Source organism: Podarcis gaigeae, assembly GCF_964106915.1.
Source record: "Podarcis gaigeae genome assembly, chromosome: 1".
NCBI classification, from domain to species: Eukaryota; Metazoa; Chordata; class Lepidosauria; order Squamata; family Lacertidae; genus Podarcis; species Podarcis gaigeae.
Genome location: NC_139678.1, coordinates 75,445,115 through 75,473,003, shown reverse-complemented (window position 1 = coordinate 75,473,003; position 27,889 = coordinate 75,445,115). Strand labels below are relative to the sequence as shown.

General features: G+C 40.9%; 1 protein-coding gene across 4 annotated transcripts in view; it reads right to left on the bottom strand.

Moving 5' to 3' along the window:
• The window catches only part of MOB2 (MOB kinase activator 2), a 100,335-nt gene that overhangs the window by 3,004 nt on the left and 69,442 nt on the right, over nt 1-27,889 (bottom strand). For 3 of the 4 annotated variants that reach the window (XM_083723569.1, XM_083723568.1, XM_083723570.1), the window contains 2 exons: nt 8,362-8,522; nt 7,221-7,314 (listed from right to left, as the gene is read on the bottom strand). In XM_083723569.1, the coding sequence (XP_083579695.1) occupies nt 7,221-7,314; nt 8,362-8,522 (255 nt within the window). Of the gene's footprint in view, nt 1-7,220; nt 7,315-8,361; nt 8,523-26,971; nt 27,209-27,889 lie in introns of those variants that run through there. The other variant, XM_083723567.1, reaches the window with a different exon arrangement.

The following is a 27,889-nucleotide window of genomic DNA, read 5'->3' as shown; positions in this document are numbered from 1 at the left end:
CAGTCACTTGGGGAGAGGCTGGTAATTACTGTGATTGAAGCAAGCAAGGGAAACCAAACACTTTTCTCCTATGTGGAGTTCCTGATAGACTAGAGCTCGATGCTGAATGTTGGAAGATTCAGGAAAGACAAAAGAAAGTGTCCCTTCATATAGCACATAAACTACAGAATTTGCTCGCAAAAGATGTAGTGGTGTCTACCAATTTGGGTGGCTTTAAGAAAGGATTAGACAAATGCATGGAGGATAAGTCTACAAACCAAAATGGAAGTAGTATGCCACTGGGCAGCAGATGCTGGGATTCACAGGCTGAGCTCCACTTGCAGGCTTCTCATTGGTATCTGGTTGGCCACTGTGAGAACACATTACTGGACTAGATGGGCATTTGGCCTGATCCATGAAGCTCCAATGGCCCGATCAAAGTTGCACTTTGGAACAGCTGTTCGCATTGAGAAGAAATCCTCCCAAAGCAAATGGCTGTTTCAAAGAAGTGATTTTCATTTGGAGCACAAAAGTGGATGAGAGGCTGCTGTTTGCATTTAAAAACAAATAGGTAACAGCAGTTGTAAGCAGTAGTTATAACTACAGTAATGCATAGTGAAGTAAGAATAGTAAATTACACACGGTTACCATAGAAATAATTCTGTCTACATCAATCCTGCTTTCCCTGCTATATATCTTATTGTGCATAAAGTAGGCTTTTGCCTCTCTTGGTTGTCTGCAGCTATGCATATGATTAAGCTTCCTTCAAGCTACCACTCAAACCTACCATCTACAGTCATACCTAGGGATAAATGTGCTTCAAGTTAAGTATTTTCCGTTTGTGCTCCGTGGCGACCCGGAAGTAACGGAGCGTGTTACTTCCAGGTTTCGCCGCGCGCTCAGATGGTCAAAATGATGTCACACTCATGCGCGGAAGCGGCAAAACGCAGGTTGCATTTGCTGCAGAATGCGAATGGGGCTCCGGAACAGATCCCGTTCGCATCCCAAGGTACTACTGTATATTTCACTAGATTATACTGGAAGAATACACTCCTGATTCCAGTTCTACACGTGGGTTTTTAAACTTTTTTAAAGATTTAAGGAGCAGAGTTCAGAAGCTGCAGGACTCTTATTACCACCAGCAGTAAGGATTTTGAGTTAAATTTACTCCAGCCTTTAACCATCATCTGAATAATCCTTGGATTTAGACACTCAGATGTTGCCTGTTACAACCACCAAATGAGTTTTACATATAGCAATGGGGAACCTTCTAAACGTTTTTATACTGAACCAGCATCAACTATCAGTATTCATTGTCATGTTATCCTTTTTATTCTATATTGAGAGGTTTATAAACAGTGAGTGGGACTTTGTTACAATACGGAAGATGAAAATCATAGCAATTTTTTAAAAAACCAAAACATAGTAAAATTCCTTCATTGAAGATCAAACTGGAATCAAACTAAAAAAATTCAGCAAACAATATCAATTCAGCTGGGAGGCCTGAGGAAAAAGAATGATTTTCAAGAGGCATCTAAAACACATTATAATAGGAGCCTGTCTAACTGCCATAGGGACCATCTTCCATTATGCTGGTGCAACCACACTGAAGACCCTGTTGCTGGTAACTATATACAGAATGTGTAGCACTGTGAGCACAGCCTCATCAGCTGAGTGCAGGAAAGAGGAGGGAATCAAGAGGGTAAGGCAGGAGCTAGGTGTTAAGGGTTTAAACAAAAATATAATTTTATATTGGTTCTTCAGGCAACAAATTTGCAATTGTTGATTACAAGGCCAAACAACATAAAAGAAAAAAGAATAATTTTATTCTTACTGGGAAATATTTTTAAAATTCTGTCCTTCGACCTAAATGAACAGTGGTGGAATGTCTCCAAATTCAGGCTGCTTGGAAGAGCAAGGAATGCCAGCACCAGTGAGTCATTGAGGAAGCCATAAAACAAGACTGGGCTGTGTTTTTCAAAAGGGCAAGGTTTCCTTCCCAACTTCAAGAATATGTGCTTCTTGCATAACCATTGCATCCTTGCCCGCAGAGCAGCTTGCTATCTATCATTCCCCAGTTGAGTAACTTTCAAAAAAGTCTTCAAGACGACAGTTTCAATAGTCACACTCCTATCGCCTCACTGCAAAGTATATTTTCTCATTAAACCAAGATAGATTGAGCATATGTGACCCCACCACTGATGCTGTGTGCTAGAGAAACCAACCTGGCCTAACAGGGTCAGAAGTACTGAAATAAGAGGAAAGTCAGTCCCATGTCATTTTTAGGTCAACCTCAAGAAAACAGAATTGAATTGAAGTAGCTACAAAAGCAACAGAAGAGTGCTTTGAGAACAGAGCTCATGTACACTGGGCATGAATATAAAGGGCAAAATAGCTCTCTGTTGTAACAGGTCAGCAGGTGCCATTTCTGGCTATGCCTATCCCTTTCCATAGCTGTCAAATCCTGGTGCCCTTGAGCCTCAGTCTGCTAACCTCTAGGAGAGGTTCCTGATCTCAGTTGTCACATTTCAAAGAGAGAAAGCTGTACTTCCCAGAGTATCGAGAGCACAATCTTTTCCCAGGGTCAGCTCACTTTCTAGAGAAGAAACAGTGGACATTTCTCTTATGGCTGGTCTGGTTTGTGGCATGATTCCCCTGGGTCTTGCTGAACTCTCTCTCTAGTCACCCACCTCCATCTCCGCTTGACAATGGGAAACCTATTTCAGCAGAACAAACTGGACTGGTACCTGTATTTTTAAAAAAACTAACTAATGCTAATGATGCCTGCATCTGAAAAAGGAGTTGTCTAGAGCAAAGCAGAACTGAATACAGTGGTGCCCCGCAAGACGAACGCCTCGCAAGATGAAAAACCCGCTAGACGAAAGGGTTTTCCGTTTTTGGAGGCGCTTCGCTAAACGAATTTCTCTATGGGGTTGCTTCGCAAGACGAAAAACTCTTGCGAGTTCCCGCGTTTTTTTCTCGCTTTTTTCTGCCCTTTCCCTAAGCACTAAGCCGCTTATCAGCTGTTCCGCTGATAAGCCGCTTCTCAGCTGATCGCTAAAAGCCGCTAGACCGCTAATAGCGCTAATCCGCTAAGCTGTCAATGGGCTTGCTTCGCAAGACGAAAAAACCGCTAGACGAAGAGAATCACGGAATGGATTAATTTCGTCTTGCGAGGCACCACTGTACTTTGCTGGTCAAATGCTTACCGTATTTTTCGCTCTATAAGATGCACTTTTCCCCTCCTAAAAAGTAAGGGGAAATGTCTGTGTGTCTTATGGAGCAAATGCAGGCTGCGCAGCTTTCGCTGAAGCCAGGAGACAAGAAGGATCGGTGCGCACCTATAAACCTAGGCGCGTCTTATGGCCGGGTGCGTCTTATAGAGCGAAAAATACGGTATTTTACAGCATGAACATTACTTTGAACACAGCCGTCTCCAGAAGCAAATACATAAGGACTTCACTTGATCTGCAAAGTCTAAGCTTAAACTTGTTTGTCTTTACACAGCATGCCTTTGCAACAGTCACACAGTGGAGAGATTGAACTCTAGACAAAAACTGTCTTAAAGCTCAAGAGGGCAAAGAGAGCCACAACTGGCTTTTGGTCCAGGCAGTATAACAGGAAAGTCCTGCTTTGGGCAAAATGCAGGAGGCATGTCCATTTTAGCCACAGAGAAATAGAAGAACTTAAAAACTAAGGCTTCATTTGTGGCTGTTCATGTGCCCTAATGACCCAAAATTCTAGTTATTCCCCAAAGCGGTTTGACAACCAAGAATATGTATTGCAGCACTGAGCCTACAGAGTTAAGTGTGCCCTCGTTTCCAGAGATAAGGTGAGTAAGGCAGTCACAAACAGAGGTGAATTCTATAAGGAGTAGCCATGTACAAATATACACCCAGTTATAGGGCCAGGCATTTCCCATGCAACAGCTGAATGACCAGCAACGACCAAGTCATCACATTACCTACATTGATCAGCCATATTGTCACTCATCCATGAAGCTTGAAAAGGATGTGACAAAGGGCAGGCAATGAGTGGAACCAAAACCAGGATAGAAGCACAGCTACTGCTGCAGCTGCACTGACTTCCTTGCAGAAGAAAAAGTGAATGACATGTGGAAAGACTGCCGAAACTGAGCAGGAGGGATACTGGAGCAGACAAATGCAAACATGCCCTCAGATCCCATATATTTTTCTTATGCAGAAGCAACCGCCAAGACAGCGCCCTACCCCCAACACAATTAAAAATGGGAAAGAAGACGAGGAAGAGGTTATGCAAGGGGAAATACAGAGTAGTAATTTCAAAATGAAGCAGAGCTACAGTTTGCAAACTGCTCCACAGCACAGGAAAAAGAGTCACTCTGTTTAGTTTGATAACAACAACTTAACAGAATTGCACCCAGATGCTGCCTATTTCCTGTTATCCCCAAACAGCTGCAACTTCACTTTTCCAGAACTTTAGTAGTTTTCCAGTACTAGTTCCTACATGATGCAATGGCCAGTAGCATAAATGCTTTTGAAAGAAGGTTAGGTATACATAGTAAGTAAGGTGAATAGCTTACTGCCTATGAGTGTGGGCAATTGCAGCTGAATATAACTAGCAAGCTTAGAGCTAGTTAATGCATAGCATAAAGGGGTTAAGGCAACAGAACGGTATTCCTAGACTCAATTACACCATGCTCCCTCTCCTCTAGTAAAGAAGGAAGTAAAGCTTCTTTCTTCATTCTCTTCCACCACGTGAAGCTGACCAGGCAACAAGTCTGGGCTTGCCTGCTTCAAGCGCAGACTGCATGCTCTGAAATATTTTGCAGTATTTTGTAACCCAAGAATTTTCTATTTGTGGTATTCTTCCTGCTGCATGGAATAATGCATAAATCTGACCTTTTGAGTTTGTAAGTAAAACATTTAAGCTTACTAAATGGTGTGGTCTGTAGACTGTAAAAGGGTTAGAAACAGGGGGGTGCTGTAAGCAAACTAAATGAGATATTAAAAAGGTCTAACCGCCTATTGTTCCCATGCTTCACAGTACTGCATGTTTCTGTAATTTTAATACTCTGCTGGGGCCTATCTCTTGCTGGAGAGTATGTTTAGCTCCTTGCTTTGGATTTAGGGATCCAGCCAATTCTTTTATTAACTAACCTGACATTGCTACCCCAGCAATGAGAACTAGAAATGCTTCCATGTTCTGGCACTGTAGATTTTAAACTACCAGACAGAGGACAAAAAGGGATTGAATAGCCTCACCTTGCTTATTATTATCAGTTTTGAAATGTGACACACCACTTTCCTAAGGGACTGGGACTGAAGTCACATTTCAAAACCACCAAATAATTGTACATATTTTTGTTTTACTAGAAGTTTTTTAGTCCATGTGTGGAACATTAAAGGAAAATGCTATTTCATAGCGCATAAAGACTGCCATTTTACTGGGCAATCATCTTGTGAACATTTTATTTATTGATTTATATAGCTCCATCAGTGTGCATAGTTCTTTATAGAACGTAAGGGGCTTATGATCCAAAACACAAGTGAAATACAAAGTGGAGACAATATGCAGTTGTTTCAGTAATTTGTGCTTGTGCTTAGTTGCAGTACAATATAGGAACTAGGAGGTATGCTAAAGGCATCACAGAAAAAGGTGGGTTTTAACAAGGGACAACTGGGCTCTATAAGAAAATGTGAAGCACTCCTGTTCAGTCAGGCCCTCTTCTAAGTTACTCCATTCCATTCCTCTCCATTCCTCCCCCCTGGACAACAATCAGCCAGCACCATGTGGCCACTAAGCATGCTCAGTCTTCACTGGGCAGTTTTTGGTGGTCTTTTATACTCTTAGGGTCCCCCCTCTCTCCAGCCTAAATACTGTTCTTCTGCAAACGTTGGAGCTTTACCAAGTCTGCCAATGACTTCTGCATGGATAGCGCTGTTTTGGCTACCCAATGATGCACATTCAAATAATGTGTTCACTGTTGTAGAAAAAGTTTAGGAAGTAAGACAGGTGTCCTCATGCAGGTGTTCTGGGAGGCAGTTCTGAGCATACAGGGTAGAAAGGTGGAGCTGAAGGAGCAGGGACTAGGATACAAAAGAGGTAATTCAGGGAGAGGTCATGGGGGGGCTTTCAAGGTAAGGGCAAAAGAGGAGTGTTGGATCTGCAAGAAGTCAGTGTGGTGATGTCACATGCTCAGAGCTATGAGAGGTTAAATAATTCTGGTAGCAGGGTACTGGATAGATTTTCCTGGCACCCTACAAAACTGGACATGGGGAGGTTGACAGGATCCCCCAGAAGAGTGCATAGTGGGAGGAGGGGGGGGGTTGTTTCATCTGACAAGCTGTAACGCTTGCACCGATGCAACATTCACCATAGTGTGACACTGAATTTGGATCATAGAGGCGTGAAAGTGCAGGTTGGCCAGATCAATGGCAGATAAGCAGCACGGGTGGAAATAGTGGAATACCACTATTAAAGTTTCTCAATTTTTTCTTACATTTGAATGGAATTACATTCTTGTTTCAATAAAAACATAATAAAAACTATTTGCTTTATGTTTTACATGCATACTCTGATTGAACAATGTTTTCTTTTTCCAAGATTATGATAGAGAAACAATGCTTCTTTTCACTCTCAGCAGTTCACTACTTTTAGAAAGATATGGTCAACCTCAAAGAGAAAAACACTAGGAGCAGAGCATTTTTTCCCTGGTCCCCGAGAAACTGCCAAATCATTGCTCACAACACTTCAGAGCTTTGGCAGCTACACTGCGTGAAGGTTGTCTGCAGAATGGCTGGGTGCCCAGCCATCATTCCTGAGGTCCCCCCAGGCTAGCAGCTCAAAAGTGGCCTTTTGTACTTCCGTGTTGCGGTTTTGAGGGGGCAGCGGGGGGCAGAGCTTTGAATAATGCAGAACTCAGTTCCAGAACCATAGAACTGTAGGCCAGGGAGAAAACTGCAAGTGTGGATTATTTTTCAGGGTGGTGGGTAAGGGCCCAAAACAAAACATATGTCAGATGTTCATTCTGCTATTTCTTCTAAAATTGTTATTTCAATAAGAATAACATTGCGAGCTAACATTTTATTCAAATTTGGACTTTTCTCTTCTTCCTTGCATCTAATCCCTTTGGTCATCCTTTTAGCATGCACTAAGCATTTTTGCAGTCAAGTCTGAAAGCTTTCCACTTCTCGCCATCCCTCACACTGGAGCAGAATAGCCCAAGCCATCACCATACCACAAATGAAGACATCACTTACGTATTGCACACTGCCATGGTCTGACATGTATCTCCCGTACAAAATTCAGAGATTGTACTATATTGTAAATTGATATGGTGGAAAAAGGTTGTTGCTGAAAGAGAAAAAGACACCAAGGTGTTTCCGTTACTCATTTGAACTTTTGGTTGCAGAAAGAAAGGAGCTGCATAATTACACTGGATTTGGTGGTTCACTTGAACATTTTCACAATTAGCCCAACAACAATCACTAAATTTTCCCTTGCTTGAAGCGTGCAATCTGTGGCATAGCAACCTTTTCCGGCACCTGGAACAGAGTTTTAGTTGTTGAGCTTTTTGGGGGAAAACAGCTCCAAAGCTTGATTAGCTGGCATTTTGAGGGACAGACAGTTTTTCTGCCGCTTACCAGCTCCCCTGCCATCCTGCTGTCCCCAGCCCCATGATGCCCTGCAATGAAGATCATTGGCTGTCTTTGGACCAGTCACACACTCTCAGCCTAACCTACATCACAGGGCTATTTGCAAGGGTAAAATAGGTGGGGGAGAACTTTAACCCTAAGCTGCATAGAGAATACAAATTAAAATAAAATAAGCCTATCAAAATCCATTATTTTCCCCAAGGCCTTTTTTGTTATTTCTTTGTATGCATTTCAAAAATGGCAGTGGAGAGCTCTAATCAGAAGCACTACTTAAATTATTCACAGGCAGCACAACAACTGGAGCAAACAGGTCTCATTAGCATACTTTTCAATATATGCCTAGAGGGCCATGCAGACCAAGACCAGCCTGAATGGTTCAAAGGAGGCAACTGATGTTTCCATTCGTGAAGGAACACAGATGGCACCATCTAAAGCAGGGGCTTAAAATGCCCTAGCACTTTGTGTCTTCTAACATTGACCAGATTTTTTTTAAAGTCATCCAGGCTTGTATTCAGCATTTAGGATGCTGATTTCCAGTTACAATAAGGGTATAATCATCAGCTTTTAGAAACGTATTCCATAGCAAATGTCAAAGTGAAAGGAGAAACTTTTCACCTTGCTGAACTTACTTGTTTTGCAACATCCTCTGCCCATTACAATTCCTTTAAAAAAATATTAGAAAACCTACTAGCATGAAAACTATCTAGCAGGAATATTCAGTTATTATAAATATCATGGTACTTACTGTTGCTAGCTAGCCACTCATTAAGGTCTATTTCCCGTGGTAGCATGACTAACTCTTTGAATTCAAAGTCAGTAATCCTTGACTTCGTGTATTCCGGCTCTAGGTAGAGTTTCTTTTCTTCTGGTGCTGGCTTTTTACCATTTGGTTTTCCCTTGGATTTCCTGCAAAAGGAAAAGGAAACAATGCCTTGAATTACAAACTGAGGTGTAGGTTATATAAACTCATCTCCCATCTTTTGTAATAACTTTCTCTTTCATACTGCATAATCCAATTTCCTTTATTAACAAAGGAAGCCTGCTGTTAGAATCCCTGCAAGAACAAGGCCAATGGTAACCAAAGGAAAAGGCATACAGCTCCAGGCTAGTTGTTCACGGCCTGAAAATGCTATTGCACCCCTGCCCTTTTCCTGGTAAAAATCATGAAAACTGGGTTCATGCCCAAGCTGATGTGAGCCTCCCTCTACCAGGTGATCAATTAATGCTGCCTTCTGTACCAAAGGTGTCCACTTTAAAAGATTGCTGCTTAAAATATTTAAAACCATACATGAATTCAATGAATCACAAAGGAAGCATTCTGAGCTGTTATGGGAAAAGGTAGGATGAGAAATGTTGGGGGTTTAGGACTTATAAGCTGTTGTGAAAAAAGCAATAAAGGTAAACTCAGGGTGGGTCCTTTGGACATCAACACCCGCACTGCAATCTTGGTATCTGTTTATTCTTTCTATATTCTACACAAAAAACATTTTGTGTATACACACACACACACACACACACTCATATTCATTCTCTCTCTCTCTCTCTCATAAGGTTAACACAGAAGGGGTGAGAAGTTGACGCTAAAGCGTATGTTACTCCAGATACTCATTTTATTCTATTGAACATTTTTACAGTATTTTGCATTATTTGCATCCAATGAAGTATGCTTCTGCCTACTAAACTTCATAGCCTTGATTTATTACATTTATAGTCCAACTTTCCTTCAGGGAGCTAAAGGGGGTCTACACAAGTTTCCTAGGTGCTCTTCCATCTAGCCCCTGATTTAGAGACCATGCGTGGCCTGGGCTCTCTGCCTCTGGGCCTCATTCAAGCTGAGTCATGCCTCAAAACACCAGATATTGCTCAGTCCAAAGGAGCATAAAGAGAGAAGAGTCTTGCACTCGTGGAAAACACTGTTTAAATCTTTATTTCTCAAAGTGGTCCAACTGTAAACATTCCACTTGACCTCTTCCTCCTCCAGGAATGCCAAGCTCCAATCATGGAACCAGTTTATCTTAACAGTAAACAGCATAAATCCAGTTCAAACTATGCACTTTGCCTCAAGGTAGCCAAGAAAGCACAACATGATGAGACTGCCTCATTCCAAAGGAAAATCTACACTAGTAACCCCCTGAATGCTGTGAACAAGCTGGCCAGGTTCTGTACAGCATGCCTCATGAGAAGAGAAGACTCCCTGGAAAAGACCCTGATGTTGGAAAAGATGGAGGGCACAAGGAGAAGGGGACGACAGAGGACGAGATGGTTGGACGGTGTTCTCGAAGCTACAAACATGAGTCTGACCAAACTGCGGGAGGCAGTGGAAGACAGAAGTGCCTGGCGTGCTCTGGTCCATGGGGTCATGAAGAGTCGGACACGACTAAATGACTAAACAACAACAACAACAACATTCCTTCAACCAGTTCCTGGCTAATCTGAAATGCCTCTACTAGATATACACAAGCTTGGACATAAAGAAACAAATGAAAAGCCCACTTCATGATGGTCAAATGTCAGTGAATATCCAGCTTGATAAATGCAAAGCTTTTTTTCCCTTTGTTGCTGAAAGTCAAATCACATCTCCTTGCAGTCTCTGAGGAAATAAACCTCAGCTATGTTAGCCAGTGAAAACACGACTGCAAACCAATTCTTCAGGCGGCTCGTCAAGCAAAGGTTACTTAAAAACCCAAACCACAGTTGATGCAAATGTCACAGGCACAAATCACCCTACAGAGTAAAAGGGGGAGAGAAGGGCAGAGAAGAATGCCAGACAAATGGAGTGTGTACTGAGGTCATTGTGTGAAATGTTATGCTTGCTCAAGTTTTTGCTGCTTCCAGCCAACCTTTTACACACACATACCGCTTTATATTCAGCTGGGAGAAAGAAATCTCTCTCTAGTTGGAATAATATAAAACACAATTACTGTAATGTACTATAATGTGCAAACTGCTTTCTATCAGCCTAAGTGATAACATTTTTGTACTGAGCAGCCCACAAAATGCTATTGCAATGAAAGCTCAACTGCAAACTCACCACTGAACTCTGGGTTTGGCAAGCTATTTGCCTGGACCAAACTGTTACTTGACTGCAGGCAAGTGGCTAATTTCAAGGCAAGTGGCTAATTTCTCCTTGTTACTGATCCTGATAGATAGTGATATCCCAGCAAGTCTCAGTTCTGATGAAGGATGATCAATCCTTTTTACAATCTGTCTCCATTCTATCCCATTTCTACGTTTTCCCATAACTTTAAAAAATGCATTTGAAAATTCACATTTTAATACAATTAAACAATTATAATTCATTCTCAAAACCTGAATTCTTTCTCCCAAAATACCTCATCACCAGGCTACCCCGTCCACCACTACTTAGTTGAATATTGGCAAACATAATCAAGTTTCTGACTTTAAGCTCTGTCAGCCAGCTTCGGAACACAACTTGTGAAGTTTCAGAAAGAGAAAATTATTATTTGGCATTTTGCACTAACACTCAGGAATCAAAGGACAAAGAAACACAGATACTGTGAAACACTTATGCATGTCTAAATAGATCTTTAAAGTTACAGATAGGTAGCCGTGTTGGTCTGCCATAGTCAAAACAAAACAAAATTCCTTCCAGTAGCACCTTAAAGACCAACTAAGTTAGTTCTTGGTATGAGCTTTTGTGCATGCACACGAAAGCTCATACCAAGAACTAACTTAGTTGGTCTTTAAGGTGCTACTGGAAGGAAAAAATTTTTGTTTAGATCTTTAAAATTTATAATGCACTATACACCTTATTTTATACTGCACTGAAACAGCAAAGGAAGGATTGGGTATCCATTTCCATGTATGTGAAATGAAAGCCCTCCTATTTTCTACACATGTTCCCTTCACATGTCCAGAGACAAAGGATCAGGTGAGAAGCTGCCCTATTCAAGCAATAAAAGGGCTTGGGAATACTTAAGATATATAAACTGAGCCATTTAAACTCATATGCACCCCAGCGTGTTGTACAGAAATCAAAATGCTGAACCTAAGAAAACATCAGTTACCAAAAGATAATTCCCAGATAAATATTTCTGGAATTAGAATCAATTTATCAACAACTAGACACAGCACCCAAAATGGACGGCAACAACTGTTATGAACACTACAGCTATAAATAAAAATAAATTAGAAAGATTTGCTCTAAGCATCAGTACAGCTGAAAGTTATTGAAATGTTTTATTTTTAAAAGTAACTTGTTCCCTATATATACACTACACATGCATACAAAATTTCTACCATTAGCCAAGGATTCCATGGATATATATAACAAAGACATTGACCTATCTGAGGTTAAAAAGAGTTTCACAAGCCTAGTCACATAAATCACAACCTTGTTAAAGTCCAAATAAGTGACAATGAACAGTTATAGGTTCTGTTCCCATTTATTATCACATCTAGGACCGCCAGATGTCCTTTATACTCCTCTGAGATCTTCTTTATCTCAGAGAGTTGCAGCTGCATACAAAGCATAATGAATTACCCCTGTTTGACATGCCATACCTCCAAACTGCCTCATTTTTAAAAAAAACTTTGGATTTGTCACCCTTTGGAATGCATGCAAATATCAAACTGCAGCCCAAGCTATTTCCCTGGAAACTCATCTGAGAATGTCAAATGGCAGTTCCATGCCAAGCACCTCATGTTGACTCTCCCTTTCTTTTCATTTTGCCAGCCCTGAGGATCAGAAACATTTTAAACCAAATTACACGTTAACAATGTTCCTCAAAACAAACTGCCTATACTCACAATACTAACAACGTATACTTTATGTGTTCACTCCCTTATCAGAAAATGCACAAAACAGCAGAAGACAATATTAACCCCTTTCTAAAATCAGATTTGACCCGATGGAAGAAACTGAAACTGAAACATTTACCTTTTGATTTCCCTTTAGTTGCAATAACTCATAAGTCTTCCTTCACACAGCAGCCAAATCAGGCTCATTTGCTAAACTCAGATACTTCTCCACTAACAATTTTTATATTGGGAGATAACACCAGATTTAACATTTTCTAAATCAGCCAAATATATAGGGACATAGTTTAAATAGTTTTAAGCAGCTACTCAATTTGATCAACCCACTGAGAAAGGAAATAATCTCCCAACTATATAAAATTCTCACATAATTGGCTACCCTTCCTCTCACTCCATAAGACTAAAATGGGGAAAAGATTTTGGGGAAAAGTTTTTGGAGAAGAATTACACTATATACAGTTAGAATCACAGAAAACACTGACACAGCAGAAGAGAGAAATCATATTGTCAGCTCTGACACATATCTATTCAGGACATTAGAATGAAGTACTCCTACTAGCATAATGTATTTTTTCCCAATACAGTCAACCCCAATAGCCTCCCAAGGAAAAAAGCTGGCTTCAATGTCAGCCAATGCACAATTATGCAAGCAGTGAGCCAATATTTAATCACATCTTGCAGGCCCAAACTTCATTTGAATTCCTTGATGCTCCTTGCTTTACTGTGAATAGAACTTTCTTTTTAAAGGAATCCACTCCATAAGGAATCCACTCCAAAAGAAAATTTAAGTTCAATATTTTAATTTTAGTTCCTCTCATCTCTCAGCATAATAAATTAAATGGGAAGCAGACAACAGTGCAAAGTAACATGATAAATGTTTCTAGTTTTACAAGTTCTTTGTGATGCAGATAATTTAGTGATCTCACAGCTTGAGGCCCCAAATAAGCTCTATCAATCCCCATATGAAAAACATTGAACAAGAAGTGTTGGGTTTTGTTAAGAGTAGAATTAACAACATTTCCAAGCTAACTAGGTTTTGTCCCATGGTGTGCAATTCCTATTGAGACATACACAACTACAGACAAACCCAAGTGCCGAACAAGACACTATGTGGTAGGTGTGCATGCATGCTCCAAACAGGCTGAAGAATTGGGTTCTCTCAGACTTGCCAGCTGGTTAAAGCTTGTGTCAGCTTCAGGGGCACATCATGTTCCTTATCAAGCAAAGTTGTTCAGTGCAAAAATGCAACAAAATGTGTATGTTTACATATTCAAATCTGGTGCCTATCTTGATCCTTTGAAACAAAGAAGAAATGTTTCCTCAGAAACTGTTCCAGTGAGCCTGTTGAACTTACCAGAACAAGTCAATACAGACTATTCCGGCACTCAAAGTGACTCCTCTCCTAAGTCACAGGCAACAGCTATGGGTCACTGCTCTTGCTTGCTCTTGACCCAACCGAGTTTACCTGTCTGCTTTCGTTTCCTAGGCCCTACACAAAAATCCCATTGTTATCATCATCAGGCATTCAAAAGTGATTTACCATAACATATACAAAAAAAAAAAAAAAAACACCCCACCCGGGAAGAATGGCAGGTGAAGGTGATGGACTATATGGAACTGGCAGAAATGACTGGCAGAATCCGAGACCAGGGAGAAGAGTCGGTGGAGGAAGATTGAAAGAAATTTAAAGACTATTTACAGAAACATTGTAAAATTAATGAATGTTAGAATGATGTTGGAATGAATTTATGTGATTTTAGCAGAATGTTACAAAGATTTAGGAAAAAACAGACTGTTAATTGGTGAAAGGAGGGAAAGTAAAGCTATATTAATATCAAGATAAATTACAGAACAAAAATTTGAAAAGAGGGAAAGGATTTGCTGAAATGGATAATCGATCTAGAATACAAAAAAGGGAGGTGTGAGGTGGTCGGGGAAATAAGCTAATGAAAGATAAGTAATGGGAAGATTTGCTGTATTTTTCTTTGTTTTTTCTTTTTTGTTTAATGGATTTTAATTTCCTACTTTTTCTCTTTTATATATTTTTTCTTTTGTATTTTATCCTTTTTTCTTTACCTATTGGGATGTGTGGTATTGTTTTTTTGTTTAAAATGATGTTTTTTGCTTTTGCTTTTTGTACCTTTTAAAACTTTAATAAATATTTTATAAAAAAATACAAGATAGTTACATATATAAAAGCAGTTAAAACAATTTGCATATATAAAAACAATTAGAAAATATAAAAACAGTTAAAAGCAACAATTGCAGCTGGGCTTCTTCAGGCAATTGAGCAGTTATCTAGACTCTGGATCCAGCCACAACAGTTTATTGGTCCTCATCCAGCCCACCACTGAGCCCAGGAGCAACCTCACCATCATCAGCACACTGTTGACATGTTGCTCCATATCTTCCAATAACAGCCCCTAATGGCTTCATGTAGACATTAAATCACATCAGGGACGCAATGGTACCCTATGATCTGGCATGCCACAGCACAACTGTGGAAACAATCATTCAATGCTGTTCTTTGAAACAGACACTGAAGATGAAACTGGAACCACTACAAAACAGTGTTCCCAATACTCATCTCACAGAGCTGATGCAGGAAGATACCACGGTCATTGGTATCAAAAGCCACTGATATATCAAGTAAGAATAACTGAGATCTGTACTTGAATTGAAGCTCTTCTTACTAAGGATAGTAATAGCCCATAGTAGGGCCTATTTTGTCTGCTACTGTTTTGGGACATAGATGGGGGAAGAAATGTCTGTTCCATAGACAGGGAGACTATAGCAATTAAAGAGAGAAGGACAGAGGGAGTATGACCCTTTATACAGTGGTGCCCCGCAAGACGAATGCCTCGCAAGACGGAAAACCCACTAGACGAAAGGGTTTTCCATTTTGGAGGCGCTTCGCAAAATGAATTTCTTTATGGGCTTGCTTCGCAAGACGAAAATGTCTTGCGAGTTCCTGCGGGTTTTTCTCCCTTCCCCCCCTTTTCCTAAGCCACTAAGCCGCTTATCAGCTGATCCGCTGATAAGCCACTTAACAGCTGATCGCTAAAAGCCACTAAACCGCTAATAGCGCTAATCCGCTAAGCTGTCAATGGGCTTGCTTCGCAAGACGAAAAAACCGCTATACGAAGAGCCTCACGGAACGGATTAATTTCGTCTTGCGGGGTACCACTGTACAGCACTTGGCATGTCCAAATCCATTATTCAGGCACTGCATGAACCTACACAGTTCTACAAGCATCTCTAAAGCATGTAGCATTTTAATAACCACTTTAAGCTAGTAGTGTCCATGCCTATATAAGGCAATGCTAAGAGTTCCTGTTATGGGATATATCATTTTGTGGGATGCTTGTGAATGGGGTAGTCAATCCTCCACTTCCAATGTAGGATGTGAAAAACAGAAAGGTAAAGCGCAACACAGAATAGTAGACAATCTAGATTGCATCTCTCAAAAGCCTGAAGGCAAGTTATCTCCTCCTACACATCTGAGACCAGAGATAAATCTGTGGTAGCAATACACAGTGTAAGCCCTACCTAGCAAAACGCATGGCTAAAACAAAGCAGTAGATCAATAATGTCTGAGGGGTCTCAGAAGTGGAATGGCTGCAGAAGTAAAGTACAAAAGAGGGAGAATGACAGAGCATGTAACTTCAGGTATGCAATTCCCCCCATGTGTAGGAAGCAATGTTCAACGTAAATTACATTAGTCAGCAAGCACTGCCAACAATTTAACAAAAATATTAGTTATCGTATTTTTCGCCCCATAAGACGCACTTTTTCCCCTCCAAAAATGAAGGGGAAATCTGGGTGCGTCCTATGGGGCGAATGCAGGCTTTCGCTGAAGCTTGGAGAGCGAGAGGGGTCGGTGCGCACCGACCCCTCTCGCTCTCCAGGCTTCAGGAAGACATCTGCAGCCTGGGCAGCCCTGCAGGAGGTCCGGCAGGGATGTCTAGGCTGCGGATAGCAGCCTGCTTCCCGGAGCGTCGGGCGCCCTGAAAGCAGAGCGCCCGGCGCTTCGGGAGCACATCCGCAGCCTGGGCAGCCCTGTGGGAGTTCCCCGCAGGGCTCCCCACGCTGCGGATAGCAGCCTGCCGCCCGGCGGGCGGAGCGCCCTGAAGCAGAGCGCCCCGCGCGCCGGGCAGACATCCGCAGCGTGGGGAGCCCTGCAGGGGTTCCCCGCAGGGCTCCCCACGCTGCGGATAGCAGCCTGCCGCCCGGCGGGCGGAGCGCCCTGAAGCAGAGCGCGCCGGACCGACATCCGCAGCATGGGGAGCCCTGCAGGGGTTCCCCGCAGGGTTCCCCACGCTGCGGATAGCAGCCTGCCGCCCGGCGGGCGGGCGCCCTGAAGCAGAGCGCCCCGCGCGCCGGACAGACATCCGCAGCGTGGGGAGCCCTGCAGGGGTTCCCCGCAGGGCTCCCCACGCTGCGGATAGCAGCCTGCGCCTGAGGCAGACATCGGCCAGCCCCACAAGCTCAGGGAGGTGCAGCGCCGTTCCTCGACCTGGTTCGGTTTCCCCGACCTGCTTTTGGGGGGGAAATAAAGGAAAAATTTTTTCCCTTTATTTCCCCCCCAAAAAACTAGGTGCGTCCTATGGGACGGAGCGTCCTATGGGACGAAAAATACGGTACTTTTGTAAATTTGAATAAGCTGTTAATCAGAGAGCCACAGCTTCAGATTTAGCTAGTTGTTATATACAGTGCTGAAAATTCAACACATACACCTCAGCTCCATGTCTCTCTTGTTCCAGAGTCAACAGGTTCTCCGCCTTCCCAGCCAACCTAACCTCTTCTACTAATAATCTACACAGTGCATTCAATTCCTAGAATACATGTGCAATTTCCTACAGCTCTTTCCCACCAGTTACTGCTTCTCAATCAACAACTTACTCTGTCCTTTTTCTGGGCTTCTCTATTTAGCACTTTCTCAACACGGGGCTTACATGTTTCATATAATCACAGTAATTGATTGGCCAGGGTCAGGTGGGGTTCAAGCTCCTTAGCTCAAGATGTGAGCTCAACCCAGATGTTTGCCTGCATATGTATGGGCACAAAACAGGGAGAAGGGGTGGGGGCAAAGAGACAGGTAAGCCCTACCTGCAGCGCAGCCAGGCACATCTTCCTTATTAGACCTTTGAATGATTAACGTGAAGGTTTATACATACTTTCTAAGTGCATTGTATATAACACACACAGAACCCAGTGCTTTGTACTAAACACGTGAATGTCTAAAATAGGGAGCACAGGGAGCTGTGAGCAAGGGGCTTGCATGGCTTCCCTGTCTTGTGTCAATGTTAAACTCAAACTTGTTCATGCAAATTCAGGATGGCGAATCCCATTACTGTAAATGTAACTCATATTTTTAGCCAAACTAAATTGCTTTTAAAATGTTTACATATTAAAGGGAAAGCATCATATTTAGGTCTACTTTGCTCTAAGCAGTATGAATTGGTTTATACTTGAAATATAAACAACTTTAATGAGGCAGAAGGTAAAAATTTTGGCAACCACTTAAGTCTATCTGAGTATAACTTATTGGAATATCTCCCCCCCCCCCTCAGTGGTGAGAGGGCACAAGATTATTCAAATAATATGTCAAGAAAATTCAAGTTTAATACTCAAGGTAAAAGGATACATTCATAGTTGACTTTTCTGTGTGTGTGTGTGTGTGTGTGTGTGTGTGTCCAACTGAATGCTTCAATTCAAGCCCAGGTATTTTAACAGGTGGGGATCAAAAACCAGAAAGGACAGTACAATGCTAGAGAGGAACACGAGTAGGAGAACATGACCCAAACCCCATGAGAGACAGACATAAATAGACTTCGTATTAGCAAAACTTATTGTTATAAATCTTTGTCATTTTTTAAAAAAGCGGTTTCCTCAAAAATCCAAATTTCCCATCACACATTAAATTCTATGTACCAGAATGTATATATTGGGATTTCATCTTCAATATTTTAGCAGGAAAAATATTAGCAAGAATAAGAATAAGTGTTTCCCTTATGAGAGCAGCTTTTAAGTGCTTTTTTATTGCAAGCTTTTGGATCTGGGAGGTATGAGCACATTGTAGAAGGTCTAGCTGCAAGGTAAAAGTATGGGAAAAACTATTCTTCTATTGTTGTGGTCAGTTGGTTGCAAAAGAGAAGGCAACCAAGCCCTTTGTGAATAATGCTTCCCTTGCCAAGCTGCCTGACCCCAGAACCCCATGTTACATCTTATCTTTTGCAGTCATATGCTGGCTGTGGGCAAAGAAGAATTGCATTGCCTTCTTTTGACTGCCAAAAGTTTTTTCTTAAAAAAATAGTTGGCTGCAACAACAGCTATTTACCACCCCTATTTTGTCCTTTTAAAAAAGTTGCTAATAGTTTATTTAAGAGAAGGAAGGAAGGAAGTTCCTTGCATGCCCGGGAAAAGTTTTTCTTTCATATTCTCATAGCAGATCTTTCCCTTAAAAGGCAATCTCTGCCTTGGCTCCAGATGCTACTGGACTGAACACAGCCAGTGCCCAAGCATGGCAAGCATATTAAGGATGACAAGTGCCATAACCTTATTGCATAATTCTGCCTTCTAAATTCAGCATTCACTGTGCAAATAAATGTACTTAACTTTGAGGTATGAAGACAAAGTTGAGCTTGTTAGAAGTATAATTATTTGTGCCCAATATATTCCCATGACAAAATGTGTTGTTCTAGACTTTCTACGTGTCCTAGTCCTTCCTCTTAAAAGGTCAGTATTAAGGGGGGGTGGGGAAGGCTCAATGAAATTTAATCAGTCTCATCTTCTGAGCTATATCACTATCAGTTTCTGCTTCTTCACATTTATCATGGATTTCTATTTGCCCATATTGAAACAAGCTTATGCCTCTTGCTGTTCTGGCTTCTGGGATTCAGAATATTTTTTTTCTTGTTTTCCTCCTCAAAAAACTATGTGCGTCTTATGGTCTGGTGCGTCTTATAGAGCGAAAAATACGGTAGCTACATTGCTTGGTTGCCTTTTATAAGCTTAGATACATGTTTTGTGACTTACTGGGGGTTTTAACAGCTGGATCAACTGACCTATGCTTATAAATATTTTTGTGCTGCCATCATTTAAGCCATTAATTTTGCTTTGAATTGTATTATGCTTTTATGATATGCAAGCCATCTGGGGTTAGGCCCCCAAAAGTAGTCTTATTTTATAATGAAAAGTAGGTAGAACACATTTCACAAATGAGCAAAGCTCCAGCATGACTAATGGGCAGAGGTGTGGGGGTCCTGCAACATCTGCAGGGCCACAAGTTCCCCACCCCGATACAGGGAAAGTGCACCATCATCTTGTTTTAGCTGCCAATATCTGTTTTTATGCCAGATCTTCAATATTCTTTCTGACTCATGGTAGATGTGTGGTTAGGATTTTTGGCCCCTATGCACATTACTTTGCCCATTGAACTGCATTTGCCTTTTTTTTTTTTTTTTGCCTATTCAGCCAGTCTGTAGAAATTGTTTTGGAGTTCTTTGCAGCCATATGAATTTTTAAGGGCTCTAAATAATTTGGCATTATCAAGAAACCTGACTCAGCTCAGATCATTTATGAAACATTAATAGCACTGGGCCAAAAGTAGGTCTTTAGGGGGCCACTCTGCTTGCTTATCTTCACTTCAAGGTCAGTTTAATCCTGCTTTTCAACCCAAATCCATATTTGGCAATACCTTTGTTAGGCCAACGAAAATGTCACAAAATACTGTGCTGTGCTAGGTGGTAAAAAAATGTGAGGGGTTGGGTTGGGGGAGAAAAACTATAATAGTCCTAAGATGCCCATAACAAGAAATAGGCTCCATTTAAGGAATCATTAATATCATCTCCCCCCCCCCCCCGGCTGAGTGAAGAATGGAGCTGGGTTACACACAGTCGCTGATGAATGGGGGGGGGGGCAATGTGAAGTGTGAATCTATCTTCAATGGAAAACTACTTTCAGAGTGTTCAAGGCTACAAGTCATCTCCAGATATGCCATAACATTGCAGAAATGAAGGCAGCTTTGTTGTTTAGAAGAAATACTATGCCATGGAATCTTTCACCTGGGCACTTCACCCAACCAAGTGCCCTCCAGGTGTTTTGAACTACATTTTCTATCATTCCCAACCACTGGAATGTTGTTGGAGCTGAAGTTCAAAACACGTGGAGGGCACCAGGTTGGAGAAGGTCCCCTATATAAAAGTGCAATTGGCATGGACTATTTCATTAGTCATTGTATTGTGAGGATTTCATTAGTCATTGTATTGTGAGGAATGTACAGACACAAAGGGCACAACAGCTGCAATCAGCAATTCATAGCAATTTGACAGAGTGGGAAGCACAGATAGGAGAGTACAAAAAGATATGAATGAAGCAAGTACATGTTCACAGTTTGAAAACACTCTCACAGTTCAACAATCTACAGAAATGCTTCCATGAGGATGAACGTTAGAAAATGTCACTAGGGGACTTTCCTTCATAACGGGCTAAGTGATCTCCAGCTGCTTGGCTTCACTCCAAGGGGAGTTGTTCCCTAGTAGGTGGAGAGTGAAGGACAACACCAAAGAAGAGGGCAGGAAATGCCACCTGAATCATCTTGGCACCACAGGAACACCATGTTATTAATATTCCTGGTACCAGACTTGAATGTGACTTCTATTGTGAGGATCTTCTCAAATCCACTAATAATGCCTCTCTAGGCTGTAAAGCAAAATATAAGTATTCTAAAATAAACTAAGCAAGCAAAAATAGTGCTATGCTGGAATGCAAAGCTGACCACGTTCACCCACCACCATCAGTGAGTGAGTTCACAGAACAGTCATTCCGCAAAGCTGAGCTCTTTTCTGAAGGATAAATATTTTTCAACACAGCACAACACGTCAGCTGAGTTCAATCAGTCTTATTTCTGTTTTAAGTTCCCTGGGGGGAAGGAACAGCAAAAGCTCTGTCTTTAGTTCAGACTTGCCTTGTCCTGCCAGAAAAGCCATATATGCATTAAAGTGCTCTGTGATGAAGAGATTTGGTTTCTGTTTTGAGGGAGTGGAGGAGAAACCAGGTATTTTCCACATTTGCTCACTTCATTGTGTCTCGCCCTCATTGAAAATAAAAGGGTCCTGCCCTGCCTGATGCCCTTTTTGTACTCTTTCAAATTAGAGATTATAATACCTTTTAACCCCTTAACTACTTTGTGTGTACAATTTTCAGCACATAATGCCTTGCTAACAGTATGTCAAAATTCAGTCCATTACTGGAGCAAGCAATAACATCTACACTTGAAGCTTGTTGGGACTGGCATTCAAAACACCATCAATTCTATCTGGTTCTAAGTTTTAACTGGTGAGTTGGCTGTCAGGACAATGTTGCTCCATTAAATCCAATTCAGCGTCGAATGGTAACTGCAGTATACCTCTCTGCCTCATTCATAAGCACAACCTATTTTGTTTCTGGACAAGCCAGAGAAGATTTTAGAAATACTGCAGGAATGGCTAGAAGTACATGCATACAAATTACTGTGCAAGAAAGAGAGCCTCACTCCAAACTATACTGATAATATAGCAAGATCTAAAAGTTCACTTTCCCCACTCTTTCAGCATGCTGCAAACTAACTTCTCCAAGTGGAATTTCAACATTCCTTTTCAACTGATTCAACAACATTGTAAACAGCAAGCATTTCTACACTTGGTAAATGGTTTCCATGTATGCACAAGTACGCTGACATTTTCCTATGTACCCAGTGCTGGCCAGACTATAAGAACTAGGAACAAGGGTGACAGATCCCACATTTCTCTGCTCATACATTTAAGAAATCTTTCCATGTGTACTGTAATTAAAGAATACGCCTACCAGTTCTGCTATATATGTCACTATATACAAGTAAAAAAAAATCCTTCCAGTAGCACCTTAAAGACCAACTAAGTCAGTTCTTGGTATGAGCTTTCGTGTGCATGCACACTTCTTCAGATGTGTATCTGAAGATCCAGGTGTTCTTATGTAGTGTTATTTATTTAGTTGTTATTACATTCATATGTCACCTTTCCTCCAAGCAGTTGAAGGTTGCGTACATGGTGGTTCTCCCCATTTTATCCTCACAGCAATCCTGTAAAGTAGGTTGGGCTAAGAGATGGTGACTGGCCCAAGGTAATCACAGTAAGCTCCATAGCTGAGTGGGGATTTGAACCCTGGTATCTCAACAGTTACTCTGGAGCACAATTTTTATTTTAAGCGCAGAATATACACATGTACTTTATCATCGGCCAATCAGGTTGATGCTTAAACATTTCTGCCAGACAGGCCTGAATAAATGTTGCCTTTCTGCCAACCTTTTGCCAAGACCTAATGAGACAAATGCTACTTGATGTATTTTGAATAAGACACAATCAGGTTTCAGTTTGAAGCAATTAAAAGACACTCAACTCAAGCTGCAGACAATAATTTGCTCTCCGTCAAAAGTTTTCCCTGCTACACTATTTTAGTCAAATGGAAAGTTGGAGAAAAGAACAGAGCAAGACGAAAATAGTTCAGAGAGCTCCCAAATTGCCTTTTGCCCAGTAGTCTCCAACCCATCTTAAATTCTGCTTAAACAAGTTCCAAGATGATCTGTTTTCTAGCAATGTCTACAGAGTAGTTCATACTGTGATTAAGAAGCTATTTTGCCGAAGCTTATAAAATTTGAACTTGGTCCATTAGAGATAAAAGTGGTCTAGTTTGCAAACAAAACATTGCTCAGAGCTAGTATGTGTAGTATTACACAACTGACTTGTTTATAAAAAGAAGCTGAACTTCTTATAAAAACATTTAATTTCTCTCTAGCACCTAAATAAAATTAGTTGCATTAGTTGCACTGTAAAATTGATGGAGATTGATAAGACTTTAATCAAAAGGATTGCCAGTTTAGTTATATTCAACCTAACAATTTACGGAATACATAATTCAAGGAAGCAAAATGTGTATATCCTTTAGGGGGAAAAATGTCATGATCATGGTGTTGCAAATACACTCGGAAGAAATGTGTGCATGGTCAGGATCAACAGGGATTCTACTAGTCAGAGCTGGGATTCAGGGATCTACATAGCTTCCAGTTCCTTACCCATGGCTACTAATCTGATAGTAGTGACTCAGAATCCTTATTTAACTTTTCTACCATTCCTATGAAGTTAAATTCTAGGCCGTATCTACATGCACAACTGAGTAAGTCACTGAGATGGCAACTTGCATGATATAAGGGCAGAATTTGGAGTACTGGGACCTAGGATTCAGCCAAATCAACACTGTATAAACTTAAATCAAATTGCACAAATGCACTTTCATGCTTTTTCTAGAAGTTGCAATACAATTAAAGAATATAAGGAGGAGCCATGACTGGAAAGTGAGCAGTCCCAATACTGTTTGCTTTTGTTTTACAAGCAAACTAACTCAAACATAAAAGGATCATGGGCTTGGTGGATATGATCCAGTTCACAAAGTGTGCCCATGAAACAGACTTCACATAAAATTCTCTCCAGAATAATGAACTTTCAGCAAAAGGAAATGCAACAGCAGTAGATCTTGGAAATGGATTTTTAACAATCAGGAAGAAGCTTCACCAGATTGACCCTCCACACTAGATATTCTATGAAACGGTGCACATGTGCACATGCTTCCTACCTAAACTGTTGGATGAGGAGACGATATATTATCAACAAAACTTACTGCTACCTGATGTACTGTAGCAATTCAAGTAAAGCAACATTTTAGTTTTTACACAAACATGCACACCCCCTGATGACCTTTCCCCCAACTAAGTGGTAGTCAGGGAGCGGTAACAGCAAAGAGGCAAACCAACCGAAGAGGTGGATAATTGTAAAAGGTGGTGCTACCTTTGTAAGAAAGCAAAGACTGCATAGGCTTCCTGAGAAACGTGGCAGCATTCCTATGGGAAAGCCAGGTGTGCCTGCTCCCTAATTCTCTCAGCAAACATTATAGCAAAAGCAGTTCTTTCCAGTTATGGCATGATGAATGGGTTACTGTTCTACTGAGTTTAGCTTCCACAGTCCTTAAAGTCAACTAGCTGACTAAAGCCTGGCAAATTGAAAGGACACTTTGAAATTATCACAGCCAACTTGCCAATTTTTAAAAAAGACTATTCAGTGGGTTAAATTCGTTTTCATCCTTCTTGGCACAGCCCTCTGTCACCTGCCACACACAAACGCATTATACAATCTAAACTATCATTTATTTACCTTTCCTGAGCAGCCAATGTTGTCTTGTTCCTTCATGTCCCATTTCTATTCATCCTTTTCAGTCATAGCCTATGTGCTCTAACAGAGCTATTAAACTCTTATATTAGTTAATCCTGCTGACTGATAATAATTACATGCAGAACAGGGCATTGCAAAGAGATGTGGAAAGATTTAATTGGTTATTTCCTTTCTTTGTTGGCACCATAGGTGAGTATCTGAATACATAAAGAGTAACTCATTTTAAATGAGATAAAAAATGGGTTCCCATGCTTGTTTGAAAAGTCAAAGGAACTAAGGAAATTCCCCTCAACTTCTCTTGAGTTTCATAATAACTCTTGCTCAGGTCCATAATTTCCGATGAAGAGAAACACATGCAAAGAACACAATTTTGCACCACGTTAGCCCAAATTCCGTGACAAGAAATACTGGTTTCTGTGACTTGGAATAAATTTTGCCAATTAAGCAAATAGGAAGATCTCTTGCTCTGCAAAATTTGTTATCCTCATCCTTAACATGAAGAGAAGCAACAGTCTATACATGGCATTGAAGCCTTGCCTGTGACTCCTGGAAATCTTACTCAGAAACTCTCACTGCCTTCTGAGATTTCATCAGACACCATCCACATGTTTTCACACGTAACTTCACAAACATAAGGCTGGGAAGTCTGGTTAGTTCTTGTCATTCCTTAATGACAGGTGGTATTCTTAGGAAGTTGGATTAAGGTTTTTCTGTGCTTCTGCAGAATCCCAGCACACAAACACCACCTTTTTCTTGTCCTCCTGCACAGCACACACCCAGAGCTTGCCATTTCCCAAGTTTATCATATCTTTATGCACCAGAGAGTAAGTACCAAGTACAAGTTCAACTTTGGATTATTCATTGGGGGAGGGGGGCAAGACGAAACCTGTAAAATGAAATGCCGAAAGTGGCTTGCTCAATTATGTAAGTCTACCTGTAGCATGCATACATACACACACACACACACACACACACACACACACACTCCCCACTTAGAAGAGTCCAGTAGTCACCAATGATACAAATACTGCATTGTGACATCACTTTTTCCATCTTTGTTAATTGCAGCTTGATTCAGTAAAAGATGGCAGCCAACGCTGTCAGGCAAGCCACAACTCCACCTCAAAATGTAGTAATTATATTTAACTTGCAGTGAGGTGATCATACTCACATACCATATCATTAGTGTTGTACTCACAACCTATGTTGCCATTGCTAATTGGCTAGTTCAGAGTTTTCTTCATGAGCCAAGTACCCCACTTATGCAGTCTGGGTTCGTCACTTTCATGTCAATACCAGTGTTATCATTACAAATAACTGAAAAATGTAACTTACAAGAAAATGCATTTCAAATATATAATTTACCCCATGGACGCAGATAAATACATGCCCATGACTTTTTTGTGGACAGCACAATGCAAGAAAGGAAGTGGGGGATAATATTCTGGTTGACAAACTGCCCCAAAACCTTCACCAAAACCAAGTTGTGATAAAATAATAAACTCATTCAGCGGATACTGTTCTCTAACCACTTTATTTAACCATACATTCAAACTTAAATAAATGTTCATATTTGATTTAAGAACTACTTCTGCTGAAAGGTATTTTTATTTCTGTGGTAACATTTCTGGAAGTTACAATGGAAAAGTACACACCTCCTCGTCTGACCAAAATTCTTATTACAAACTCTGGACCGAGAGCCTGATTAAATCTTATGACTGAACACATTAATGAACAAAAAATAAAAATAAAAGAAATTATTTACCAAAATGACTTGTAACCCAATTATATGCATTATCACTTTAAAATGAAGATGCCCATTGTGTTCAATGAGACTTACTCCACAGCTAAGTGTGCACAGAATTGCAGCCTTACTTAAGTAATTCTACCAGAAAACCCCACCATCAATATGCATACATGAAGTTTACATTTCTTAGTTGAAGCCCAATAACATCTGAACAAAGGTGTTCAAGCACAGATGTGCATAGCGAATAAGAAGTTCCAAACATTTTGCTCTTTTGATTCTGAATTCTAAAATAGTGAATGCAGAAGTCAGAAAAATTGGGGCAAGACCAAGCCACTTAAACTACTGTTGTCTTTACTAAAATCCAACCTGAATTTATTAACACCCTAGCTCTAAATACACTGTTCTGCTTCACATGATCACCTGCAATCTTGCCTCATTTAAAATCAATTGTAGTTTTGCCACTGATGTCTATAAGGATCTGTCTGCACTCAAAGTGAATTAATAGCCGAACAAGCTAGAGAATGAGAATGCGACATATGCTTCTTCTCTCCCCCATCACATCAAGAAGATTGTTTAAAATAAGTTATTACCTTAATACTTTGCCCACTGCCTGAAGAACCATTTTGCAGCTTAATCCAGTTTTGGGAGTTTGGGCAAGTACTGGTCTTTCGCCGCTGAGGTTACAATGATCCCCAACCATGTTGGAGAAAGACAAGAGAGAGAGAAAGTGAGGGGGAAAGGGGGGAAATTGGAAACTGCCAGTACAGACTCGCAACGCTTTACTAGTTCTCTCTCCTTGCCTCCTCAAAAAAACTAGTCCAACCACATTCACAGAGTTTACACAGCTTACTTCACTCTAACCCTTCCTCCCTCCTTCCCTCAGCCAATGAAGGAGCAGCAAAGGAAACCGGAAAAAAACCTAGGCTGGAAAAGACAAACAGCTGCTCCTTTTTACAAACTCTAAGTAAAAGCCAAGCCAGAGGAGCCAGTGCCAATAAGGAAGCATTTGAATTGGCCTTTTCAGACTGGCGCCGGCTGTGCAACAGGACAAGAGAAGTAGTGTGAGGGATAAGCAAGCTTTTTTCAAGCACCCTGTTACAGAGATACTGCATGAACAGAGGAGAGGGAGCCCGTTTACACTTCAATTTCTGTGATCTGTGAAGTACTGAACCTAGCACACCATGTCCAATATCTCATAACACATACATGCCACCAGATAAGGAATGAACTCAATATAAAATTATATGTACATCTAGCTAGTGAAATTATGAGGGTGTTAACTAATACATCGAAGTATGCAACAGTTTTGATGCAATATTCACAGCAAGTACTAATCATGAATCTCTCTCTCTCTCTCTCTCTCTCTCACACACACACACACACACACACACACAAACCAAGTGCCCAGTATGGAATTATAATTCATGAATGAAAAGCCTACTCTCATATTAAAGTTAGTGTTGAAGCTGAAATAAATCCAATTTAACTCAGAATTCGTTTTGCATTTT